General features: G+C 36.8%; 1 protein-coding gene across 1 annotated transcript; it reads right to left on the bottom strand.

The window, feature by feature from the left end:
• Window positions 1-123: 123 nt before the first annotated feature.
• Window positions 124-9,427, bottom strand: chrnb1l (cholinergic receptor, nicotinic, beta 1 (muscle) like). The gene is made up of 11 exons (XM_026216534.1): window positions 8,943-9,427; window positions 7,816-7,949; window positions 7,360-7,404; window positions 6,512-6,621; window positions 6,194-6,302; window positions 5,878-6,025; window positions 5,448-5,633; window positions 4,183-4,406; window positions 3,887-4,065; window positions 1,395-1,536; window positions 124-1,146 (listed from the first exon to the last, which is right to left on the bottom strand). The coding sequence occupies exons 1-11, from the start codon at window positions 8,992-8,994 to the stop codon at window positions 1,006-1,008; spliced, it is 1,470 nt and encodes a 489-aa protein (XP_026072319.1). The 5' UTR covers window positions 8,995-9,427; the 3' UTR covers window positions 124-1,005.
• Between the last annotated feature and the right edge of the window lie 3,311 nt (window positions 9,428-12,738).

Consider the following 12,738-nt stretch of genomic DNA (forward strand, 5'->3'; position numbering starts at 1 on the left):
TACTTTGTATATTGTCTTGAGAATGAAGTGCACCAAGACCAGAAACGTATAGAAAAAATATAGTAAAGTTCATTTTGTTTTTAATTCTGACTTTAAAGACTTCAATGACCCAATAAAAGAAAAATAATAACTTTAATTTCATCCTACAGTAAATGATCCAACACAAAATATTAGCAGACTAGCATAAAATTGGTCAGGTAAATCTAGATAATTGAATGTAAACCTAATAAAAGCTGCTGTAAGTATATCATGAACCATTGCTTTAGGAATTTAGGCTAAACATGAGCCACGAGTTCAGGAACTTTACCGTAGCTAGACTGGCTAAAAATAGAGTTACAGAATGCTTGTCAGACTTTATATCCTAATGGTTCAGTGACAAGTCAGATCCAGGAAGGATTTAACAAACCACTGCTGACAGACAGAAAAGAGCTGCAAACAAGGTGAGAAATATGGCCGTTTAGATTATGCTGAATACATGCGATTATAATCTTTATGATATATTCTCTAGGACATTAGAGATGCCCAATTTCTCACAGGAAAGAGCTTCAAAATAAACAAACAATAAATAAATTAAAAGAAGAAGAAGAACAACAGTTAAATAAGGCAATTATTTACATGCTCTCCCTGAACACTGAATCAATGAAAATGTAAAAAAACAACAACAACAAAAAAAAAACACATATAATCCAGACTACGGCAATAACACTTTTTTAATATCTTAAGAAGTAAAATAATTATTCTTAAAGTTTTATTAAATATACTGACCTAATACAGTAAGTAATAAACGCAAATTTGTGATCATAAGCGTAGTTGATGAACTGAAAGTGCTTGAAAATAACAAATATATTGTCATGAAAACATCAACAGAAAGAAAGAAAGAAAGAGGATTGATGGAGAAGAAAGATGATTTTCTGGTGCCCCCTAGAGTCAGTCCACCCAAACTACAGTCTAACTATGTTTTATGTTCAGTAGCTGTGTGTGCTTGTCGTTGAAAGGATGATGTACTCATGGAAAAGGTTGGTCAGGAGTGTAGTTGAAACTGGCATCCAGAAACATGGCCAGTGTGCCCAGCGTAGTAATGATGACAAAGAGCCAAAAGAAGAGACGATCCAAAACCACAGCAATGTACTGCCAGTCATCTGTCATCTACACAAGCACACATTAAAAACACAGAAACAATGGGGTATGTTTATCTCACTAACACAGGAGAATGTGTATTGCCAATTCATGAATAATCATGAGGATCAGGGACAGACCGAGAGGAAGAGCCTTAGATAAAGGTTTCTCTGTGTGTCTGTGAGTATGTGTGAAAAACAGAGAAGGAAAGTGAATGAACGTGTGTAGTTTGTGAGCATGTGTCAGTATGGTGTGTGTGTGATTGTTCATAGACTTACAGTATCGTCCACATCCTGTTTCTTCAATTGTTCAGCCATGTACGTGACGGCGGCGATCGCAGATTTGAGATTCGGAGGCAGAATCAGACAATAGTTGTCACTGTTTGAAAACCTCTGCAACTTCACAGTACTCTCATTATAACTGAAAAGCACACATACACAAATGAAAGAAAGATTAACCCCAAACAAAGGTTCATAAGTGTACGAACAAAACACAAATTGTCATTCTGCGGTGTTTCCATGTCCAATTACTGGATTATTAACAGTAAATACAATTATAACAATCGTGAAAGGAACAGTTTACCCAAAATGAAAAAAATGCTGAATGCTGAAAATATACTCAGACCATATCCTGCTTTTTTTATTTTTAAAACAGTAATGAGCTCTTCATGAAAAACATGGCATCATAATTCTAGGAGAAAATCATTTGATTTGAGCAACTAAAAGTAACAGCAAACATCTCTGCAACAAGCCACATAACTTATAAAGCATGCAATATAATATTCTATGGAAATAAATAAGTATGAGCGATAGCAATTAGTAAGTATCACTAATAACAAAGCACTGTGCAGTAATGTAGTTCTGCATGTCTTGTTGTACATTAGCATGAGTTTATTGTAGAGGCCAGTATTGTGTTGCTCTGTGCTATAGGGAAAGAGTCTGTCACAACAGTGTAGAATGGATTAGAGCAGTCCTGTGTCTGGGACTGACCTCTCCTCTCTCACATTCCTATTCTTTCAAGGGTGAGTTTTTTCCAACAGGGATTAAACAGAGACCAGCACATGTCCAGCACATGATATGCACGGTCAATGAGATGCATACCGGTATAAACAGGAGCTCTAACAACTCAACACAATATTTGGCCGAGATACAACTATTTGAAATCTGGAATCTGAGGGTACCTAAAAGTTGTCCAAATGAAGTTCCTAGCAATGATAAGTTTTGATACATTTAAAGTAGAAGATTTACAAAATATCTTCATAGAACATGATCTTTAATTAATATCCTAATGATTTTGACCCATAAAATGTATTTTTGGCTATTGGTACAAATAAACCCCAGCAACTTAAGACTGGTTTTATGCTCCAGGGTCACAAATATAAAAATAAAAGTGAATTCAAAATACTAACAAATAGGATATTTTAGTATATACAGTAAATAAAACTACAAAACACTGTTAAGGATGTTAAATTAATTAAGTTTTAATTAATTTTGATTCTGACAAGAAACAATGAGAAATGCATTTGTCACTCTGCTTGCAAAATACCACAATACAAACTGAAATCATGTATTTTTAATAGCAGTTAATTTCCTAAAATGAGTCTGTATTGCTTTCGTGCCAGTTGTGTTCAGGGTATCCAGACACCTGTTTTCAAGCAAGACTTGAGTTCATTACACATTTTTCCCACCAACCAAGCTCTGACATCAAACACGGTTGTGACCACCCATCAAGCTTTACTGTCAAAACATCATTAGATTTACTAAGAAATGTTTTTTTTTTTTAGTCCTTTAGGTTATTCCAAAGTTTGGATAGTAAGTACTCCCTGCTAATAAAAAATTAACTTTTCTGGAAATCACCTCTTCAATCCTATAGTCGCAAAGACTGGTACCACGTCTTGAAGGATTTATGAGCTTAGCACTACAATAAAGCTCTAGCGGCATGCAGACATCTTAAGACCACCTGTTAGACTGGCACCTGTTAGACTGGCTAAAGAGAGGCACACTCTGCAGCACCAAATTACAGGAGCATGAGTGACAGAGCACAGGTCACGAGCCATTCTCAAACAGATGAAGAAGATAAGAGGCACCCTAGTGTGCCTGCAAAACAGTTCATTACTTTTATTATAGACGGATAAAGACATGTCTCTGCTACACACACACACAAACTGTACACTAAAACAGATTCATGTGCACGTTTTCAGAGAAAACCCGTCCATCTGTCCATCCAAATGTCCATTTATCCATTCAAGTGCATCCTCCATCTCTTCTGCCCTCCCCTGCTGTTCTTGTGTGCATTACAGTCTAATGCCTCAGCTCAACAAGGGCTTAGATTCTGGCGACTCTGGAGGGGTGACTGGGCTGAAATCAACTGCCCTTGGATTGACAAGAGGAACAGCCAGCACAGAGACTTTCATCATTCGCTAACACTGATCTGCATTTATGAGTTGTTTAAAAGCAAGCAATATTGCCAACACCAGCAGTTTACGGTACAAGCACATAAACACGTTGCATATTGATTTGGCATCTATGTGTGTTTTTGTCAGAGTGAGTGATCAATAAACAAAAAGGCAAGAAAAATAGGTAAAAAGGGCAAATTACTTTAAATTTTACTTTGTGGTTATAACCTTTAACCATAGCCAAATCAGATTATTCTACACAGCTCTGCAGAATAAACATACAGTATATACGTTTGTTCAAATATTATATTTGTAGGGTTATTTTGTGCTTGACTGAGACTAATTAAATAATGTTTTCTTGCACACAGTACTAACCTTCCTCTCCAAGGCAATACCAGCTCTGGGTTGATTTTTCGGATGAAATATTCACCTCCAGGTTTAAGACCTTTGTCCAGATAACCCAATGGGATGTTTTCTTTTGGTTCGTCCTCCACCGGTAACTCAGTTTGGGGCCTCAGCACACCCAAGTAACGGGGCAGTAAGTTGATGAAAATCTACAGAATGTTACACAACAGGAAATGCTTTCAGTTTTAAGTAAGTTTATGGAATAATGTAAATAAGCTGCTTTCTATATCAAAATCTTCCTGAATCGGAATCTTTCTAAGAGTCACCTTTCTCACCCATACGGGCATGTGGTGTGTGCTGGGAGTCCTGTGGTGAAGGTTCAGGACCACCACACTAAGGATGACTGAGAACGTCACCAGGATCATGGTGAACATTACATAGTTAACGATGATCGGTATGCCAAGTGATGTTTCCGGAACTTTGTCAGCCAACAACAGCATGAAAACAGTGAGAGCAATGAGGACTGAGATAGACAGAGTCATCTTCTCACCTGAGGGAGAGATCAGAAAACATGTCTCACACACAGACACCTTGTATTGCATTAACTTTCTAAATACTATTACAAATGATTAAGTAGGCTAATTTAAAATTGCTCAAGACAAAAGACAAAGTTAAATAATGTCCTCCACATTTTGAATACAGCTAAAATACTTCTGTAGTTTTGAAAAAAAAAAAAGAAAAGAAAAGAAAAACTCACTACCATTCAAAAATTTGGGGTCAGTAAGATTTTTTTAAAAGAAGTTAAAACTCTTATTCGTCAAATATGTATTAAACTGAATAAACATGACATTAAAGACATTTGTAATATACAAAAAATTTATTGTGGTTTCTACAAAAATATTAAGTAGGACAACTGTTTTCAGCATTGTACGGAGCCCCACACATGACATGCAGGAATTGCACGATTTACTAATTCGTCCCTCAATGTACTAAAATATGCACACGATTACTATTGCGTTCCCTCGATTTACTATTTAGTTCACTCGATTTATAAATTGTGCACACTATTTACTAATTTGTTCCCTCGATTCGAACGCAATAGTAATTGTGTGCCGTTTTAGTACACTGAGGGAACGAATTAGTAAATCGTGCGCACAATTTATTTATTTTTTCTTGCATGTCATGTGTGGGGCTCTGTAGCATTGCATAATAAGAGAGTGTATTGTATTTATTTATTTATTTATTTGTGTGTGTGTGTGTGTGTGAAGCAAATCAGCATATTAGAATGATTTCTGAAGGATTATGTGGCACTGAAGACTTGAGTAATGGTTACTGAAAATTCAGCTTTGCTATCACATAAATAAATTACATTTTAAATATAAAGAACTAGATTTTTTTTTTTATTGTAATAATATTTCATAATATTAACATTTTTACTGTATTGTTGAATAAATAAATGCAGCCTGGGTGAGCATAAGAGATTTATTAAAAAAATTATTTACTGACTTCAAAAACGAAGTTCATTCAAAGTTGAACATAAAACTGCACAATTTACAGTCACCATAGTGATTTTCTAATAAAAGATGGTCACCTGCACCAGGTGGCAAATAGAAGACAAATATGGCCAGCACACTGGTGAGGATGCAGGGCACGATGATGTTAATGATGTAGAACAGGGGCTTCCTCTCAATGATCAGATAAAAGGTGATGTCCTCATACAAGTCATCGTGGATGTTCTTTCTGCTGGGCTTATGACAAATCTGCCACTCACCATTCTCTTAGGGAAGAGAGAGGACTGATGAGAGAAAGAGAGATAGAAAGAAGAGAGTGTGCCATGTGCCAAGTTGCTACATTGCTTGGCGATCATAAACGACTACAGGGGGATTAACTAACTATATTACATTGGAGAACAATAATTATGTACAAATATTATTTTCATAAATATTCACTGACATACAGTATATGCCATAGTTCCTGACCTTAGACAGGACGTTGTCACTTTTAGGTAGTAGTACACTAACCAGTGAATGCATTCTCATCAATCACTATCTCATGGAGCTCGTTGCCATCTTCATCTAGACCGTACTGAAGGTCCACTTCTGAGGAATCATATGTGTAGGAACGAAACACCATCGAGCAGTTCTGCCAGTCAAATGGAAAGTACGCCACCTATAGGGATGGAGAACACAGGTTAAATGCCAACAATAGTTTTCTCATTCTGACAATTAATTTATAAAATGACATATATGCATTCAATGCATTTACCAAAGAAGCCTATTTCTACTGATCCCAGAACACTGCTTTAAAATGTTAGCATAATAACAAGTTTGCATGTACCTCTATGGAACAGGAGCTGCGGTAGATGGCTGGTGGATACCAGGAGACGGTTCCATCACTCCTCACTAGCACATTCACATACAGGGCAACGTCAAACTGACCATCATTACTAAACAGAAAGAGAACACCTCAGTCAAGACCTAAATTCAGTGTCTCTTGCAGGTTTGATTTCCTAACAGCTATTTTTTTTACAGTGAAAAGAGATCAAAAGGTTTTACATTTAAATATGATACTGTGGCATGTACCCTGATCATGCACTTCTTAAAAATAAATATTTCAAATGTTTGTCAGCGTGGCATTGTAGAAGGATGTTCTCACTTGTTGATTAGATAGATGTCTGGACGCCACACCTTTAAGGGAGGAATTCGCACAACGTCAATACTGTCATAGTCCTCAGGATTCCAAGATAACCTGTAATCTGTCCATTCCTTCAAATGAGAGAGATCGAGAGAAAGAGTGGAGGGGGAATGGAATTTCCATCTACTTTTGTGTGTGTGTGTGGATTCTACCAACCTACAATGATAAAAATCCATTCAATCGTTTTTTTAATCCTCAAAAAACTTTTGATTTTCTGAGCAGTATGAGGTCATATTGCTCAGGCCCCTCCCATGACCACTGACGGACTGCCCATATTAGCACATTGGTCAGTTGTATGCTGTACACCATTTTCTCTGCACTTGAGCAGCTGTAGCGACAACAAAGTCTCATAAGAAATGCACGAAACGTGATCGGTTTGAACACAGCTGTTTTTGACAAGTTAAAAAGGGTATTGTTTTACACGACCATTGTGGCAAGTTGCAAACATTTCTTAGAAGACCCTAAAGAATCATACCAACTTTGAAAATGAGCATCTGATGTCCCTTTTAATGATTTGTCCAAATCAGGATATCCGTAAATGGACATTTTGACGAACCTATTTGGAATAAATTCCCCAAACCTTATTCTCTTAACTAATCAAACCAATTCTTTCTCTCACACACAGCATCATTCTACTGAGCAACATGAGGACACTTATTTGCTCTACATCTGAAGAAAGCACATAAGACAGGTTTAAAAAAAAGAAACGAACAGCCAAAAATGACTTGCGGTTATAAAAAGTGACAAGTCAATCAAAGCAGAAAATAAACAGCAGTTAGGACAGATGACATAAATGATCCGCCTCTCACCATATTCATGAACACGTTTGTTGTCATCTCTTCATTTTTCTCGTTCTGTAAGAGAGGAGAGATAGTGACATTAGAATGGCTCTAACACCGTCGAGTGTGGCATGCTGTCACAGTCAGTCCTTCCATATGAAAGCTAATGTTCTATGCATGGCTTGATGCCTCATGGCTGGAAAGTGCTTGCCGATAGGGGACTAAATGCTAATGTTTCTCTAATGTTAGTGAAATGTTGCTAAAGCATTGGCTGCACGGCCCAGTGCGTTCGAGAGAGGCAGCTGGGCAGCTGATCTCCAACAGCCTGCTGTGAATGTCACATAACACAAACTTTGTGAGTGATTACAGAGAGAGAGAGACGCTTTGGAAATAAACAACGAATAAAGAGAGGATCAGTGAGTAATTCCACATAGGAAAACGTGTGTGTGTGGACGTGTTTATGCATGAATGTTTGGTGGATCATACCAAGCTGATGAGCTGTACTAAAGTCATTCCCACTCGGACCATCACTCGCTCATTCCAGGTACGTGCTGGTCGCACCTTCAGGTTGTAATCCTGAAACAAATCCTCCAGTAGCCTCCGCTCAGCCTCAGATGCCACTGAAAACACACACAAATGCTTGTTTTATTACAGCAGGTCATTAACTCCTTACCTCTCCTTGTTTCTTAATCAGCATAACTCCACCACTAGTCTGTCTTTCTCTCCCTGTATCTCTTCTGACATAAAAAGGGTTTTCTAAGAATGGGCTGACCCAGATCAACATGGTCACAAGGTCAAATATGCTGTAGCATTCTAAACATTATCTGGATTGTATGTCACAGAGATGCAGTCCGTCACATGCAGTTCACGAAAGCACATTACTGACACACACCGGTGACATATCACCTGTTACTATCTGCAGTAATGTCTGTTCAGGTAAACATGACCATATACTGATTCCAAATAAATTAATAACTATAAATAGTTTGCAATATTAATATAAATAATATTGTAATTATACACACACACACACTATAAAATACTTTTATTCATACTGTAACTGTACATGGACAAAATGTATAATTTTATATAATAATAAGGCATAAACTCTTATAAACAAATAAATGCATGCATGTACACAAATACAGTATATACATACATTTGGGGTAAGTGTTTTTATTAGATTTTTTAATTAAATTTATGTTTATTTAGCAAGGATGCATTAAATTGATCAAACGCAACATTAAAGAATTTCTGTTTAAAGTTGCCCTTTTGAACATTTTATTCATCAAAGATGCACAACTGTTTCATTGACAATAATAAGAAATGTTTCTTGACCACTGAATCAACATATTAGAATGATGGATCACGCGGAATAATGGCTCCAGAAAATTCAGTTTTGCCAGAATAAATTACAAAAAATAATTAATAAATTGCAATAAATTATATTTTAAATATAAAATATAAATATTTATTTATTTATTATTATTATTATTTGTATTTTTTTGCTGTATTTGAGATCAAATAATCCATCCATCCCCAAACTTTTCAATGCTAGTGTAAATATGACAACACAAACACTCTTCTCAAATGAAAAACCAGATGTGTATTACCTGTGAGAGTTAGAAGCCAGCAGCACCACAGAACCCAAAGCAGAGTCTTCATTATAAGTACAATCGGTATATCCACAGTCTGGCACCAGCCGTCACCACTGGCACCACGTACAAACACACCTTAACAAGCTCACACTAACTTTCATATCCCACTCCACAGTGTCTGTCCTCTCTCTAACAAACAGCTAATACAGTGGTACAGAGGTACAGTGCTGAACCTCGTGTTAATTACAGTGCCGGACCTTTCCTACCAAACCCTGACATGGTCACCTCATCACTTTTCTACTCCCTGCAACTTGTGAAAAGCAGGCGTGTGATTGGTTGGGAGGAAAGGGAATTATGGGAGGGAGAAAGGAATGTGTGGACTCTACCCTGGCAGGCACCTGTTGATGGTTTGTGTAAGTGTGTGTGTGTGGATATTTTTGTGGGAGAACAAAGGGAAGAGGTGGGTACGACTGTTCCTTTCCGGAGGGTGAGAAAGGACAGGAGTGTCACACACATGGGAACAAAAAAGTGACCAACATGAAGGCATGAGGTTTTCACACCCTTAACATACCCATCTCTCTGCCACTGTTCAATTTATTCTGTCTGTATTGTGGTAAAGGCATTTGCTCTTGCTGCAAGGCGACATCAGTTATACAATCTCTCTCTCTCTCTCACACACACACACACACACGCACGCACGCACGCACGCACGCACGCAAACACACACACGCACGCGCACACACACACACACACACACACACACACACACACACACACACACACACACACACACACACACACTTAGCATCTCACAGTCTAGCACAGTAATGATCAGCCATGACAATTGAATATTACAAACTAAAATGAGCAATAGAGTTGGCTTTCAAAAGTAAAAATGGCATTCATTGTCATGGGGAAATTGCTTTTTAAAGATAACTTATAAAAAAAGACAGACTTACTGTGAGCTACAAGGTTGTTAATTAATGGTATATGCTTTTGTTAATGCTATCAGTTTGCATTATTTTTAACTTATGCTTTAAATACTCATCTTTAACAGCAGAATCCCTGGTGAAAAACTACATTAAACATTATATAAAAAAATATATATATAATTTATATATACACACACATATATATATAATAAAATCATAATAATAAAAAATATAAAAATAAAAATCATTATACATATTATATATAGACTTAAAAAACCCTATCGGAAAATGAATGGAAAAAACACTTCTGGAACCAGTGCTGCTGAAAAAGGGGGTGTGCACGGAAAGGTTCTTGTCATAAGTAATAGTAGAGAGCAGAATAATATTAGTAATAACGATCATTGCAGTAACTGCTGTTTATTGATTTTAGACCCCAGTCAACATGCTTTAGTCGTCTGTAAGGCAAAATACTGATGGTAAGCACAAACAAGCTGTAAATAAGATAAGCGCAATACAAACCCCACAGAGTCAATATCCCATTCAAAACATTCCCAAACATTAATCTCCAGAGTTAGTGGGCAGAGTAACAACTTATAATTTATACACAATTAGTCTTAAAGTGGGTCGATGGACATCAAAGTTGTTAGATATACTTTCGTAAATCTTTTAAGCCTTATGTCAGTCATTCCGAATTTTCTGAGATCTCTTTTGTGTAAGGCATAGTTCACATTATAGGCAACTCTCAATAGACTCAAAATGTTGTGTTTTTATTTTTAAGTGCAGGGTGGCTTTGAGAATTGATTAGACTTCAGGTTGAATATATTCTTATTCCTGTTTTTCAGAGAAGTAATAAGCCATGCCTCTCTGTTGTGAGATAAAGAACAGACCGCATTTCCAGACCAATTATTGCAACAAATTAAAGTGACCCTATTATGCAATTTCAAATTGCCTTTCTTGCAGTGTGTAATGTAACTGCATGTGAGTGTAAACGATCTGCAAAGTTGTAAAGCCAAAAGTGCATGATAAAGGTATTTTCTCCCAAAGGAAAGAATTGACTCTGAACAGCCTAAACGAGTCGTCAATTTTCTAATCCCACTTCCGTGACAGCTACTGTACAGAGGGAACACATATTGTATGCTTAATGCAAGCCTATGTTCTATGTTCTACAAACACTGTAGCTTGTGGTTAACATCATGTTGAGAAGATGCTGTGTCTTACACTGTGAAAGGAAATTCTTTTTATTTTCACTTCTGAAAGATGAGTCTGCAAAGAATCAGTGGTTAAAATTCACAGCAGTACAACCCAAAGCTTTTTTTGTGTTCCTGTCATTTTACAAACGACTGCTTCTCTAATCTTGGAGAGTTCACAAAACGTTTCCTCTTGAAAGATGGCTCAGTATCCAGTTGATCTGAAGCTGCCTTCACTCAATCACAACTTGATGATAAATAATAGATGTTTATATTTTCTATCGAGTGTTCAAAATACAGAACTTTGGCAATGGGTGTATCATTTCTGACACACACAGCAAGTGGTAGACCAATCACAACAGTCCCAACCACCTGACCAATCAGAGCAGAGTAGGTTCATGGAAAGGAGGGGTTTAAGGAGACTGAATCTTAGATTTTTTTTACCTTGCGTGCATGTAAACCTATTATAGGAGATTCCCAAAACAATATTAGGAACCTCTAAAATGGCATTATCGGGGGACTTTAAGGTAAATCCATACGTTTTCCTTAATCTATTCAGTTGTTTTCTCTGTAGTGTCTATATAGGTAAGAGGACAGTAGCGTCTCATAAGGATAGCTGAAGTAATAAGTGTTGTTTTCCACCTGTTCCATTCAACAGGTCCCTTTTTACAGTGTTCACTCATTTTTATGCTAATCATATAATTTGCAATTGAAATGTTGTATCAAATTATTAAATAATATATAAAAGTATATACTAATTATATCTTGGGCTACACTTTATTTGCATACACAGACAAGCACATGGTAGAGGACATTCATATACAATGTGTAAAAGGTGCGGGAAACTGCTCATGTAAAAAAAAAAAAAACAACAAAAGATTTTTTCCCCCTCTTATTAATCACATAGAAGTTTCTTAAAAAATATTGACTAGATAATAACTAGAACAGCATTCACACATTTAAGAGCACACATCACACTGGGATTCTAAACCGTTTCTTACACATTATGCATAGGGAAGTCGTGGCCTAATGGTTAGAGGGTTGGACTCCCAATCAAAGGGTTGTGAGTTCTCGGGCCGGACGGAATTGTGGGTGGGGGGAGTGCATGAACAGCTCTCTCTCCTCCTTCAATACCACGACTTAGGTGCCCTTGAGCAAGGCACTGAACCCCCAACTGCTCCCCGGGCGCCGCAGCATAAATGGCTGCCCACTGCTCCGGGTGTGTGCTCACAGTGTGTGTGTGTTCACTGCTCTGTGTGTGTGCATTTCGGATGGGTTAAATGCAGAGCACAAATTCTGAGTATGGGTCACCATACTTGGCTGAATGTCACTTCACTTCACTAGATGCAAATACACTACCATTTAAAAGTTTGGGTTCAGTATAGATTGTGGAAGAAGTCACTTATACTCACTAAGGCTGCATTTATTTGATTAAAAAAATAATACAGCACAAACAGTAATATTGAGAAATATCATTACAATTAAAATAAGTTTTTTTTTCAATGTAATTTGTTCCTGTGAAGACAAAGCCATTACTCCATTCTTCAGTGCCATATAATACTTCAGAAATTATTTTAATATCTTGGTATATGATCTGGTGTTCAAGAAATATCTATTTTGATTCTTGCATACATACATACATACATACATACATACATACATACATACATATATATATATATATACATATAT

This window comes from Carassius auratus, chromosome 32 (assembly GCF_003368295.1).
Source record: "Carassius auratus strain Wakin chromosome 32, ASM336829v1, whole genome shotgun sequence".
Lineage (NCBI taxonomy): Eukaryota > Metazoa > Chordata > Actinopteri > Cypriniformes > Cyprinidae > Carassius > Carassius auratus.

Coding starts and splice junctions, on each gene's coding strand:
- chrnb1l (XM_026216534.1), bottom strand. CDS start 8,994: ATGAAGACTCTGCTTTGGGTTCTGTGGTGCTGCTGGCTTCTAACTCTC. Junction 7,405..7,815: donor TAGTACAGCTCATCAGCTTG/GTATGATCCACC, acceptor CCTCTCTTACAG/AACGAGAAAAATGAAGAGAT. Junction 1,537..3,886: donor GTATTGCCTTGGAGAGGAAG/GTTAGTACTGTG, acceptor TGTGCTTTTCAG/TTATAATGAGAGTACTGTGA.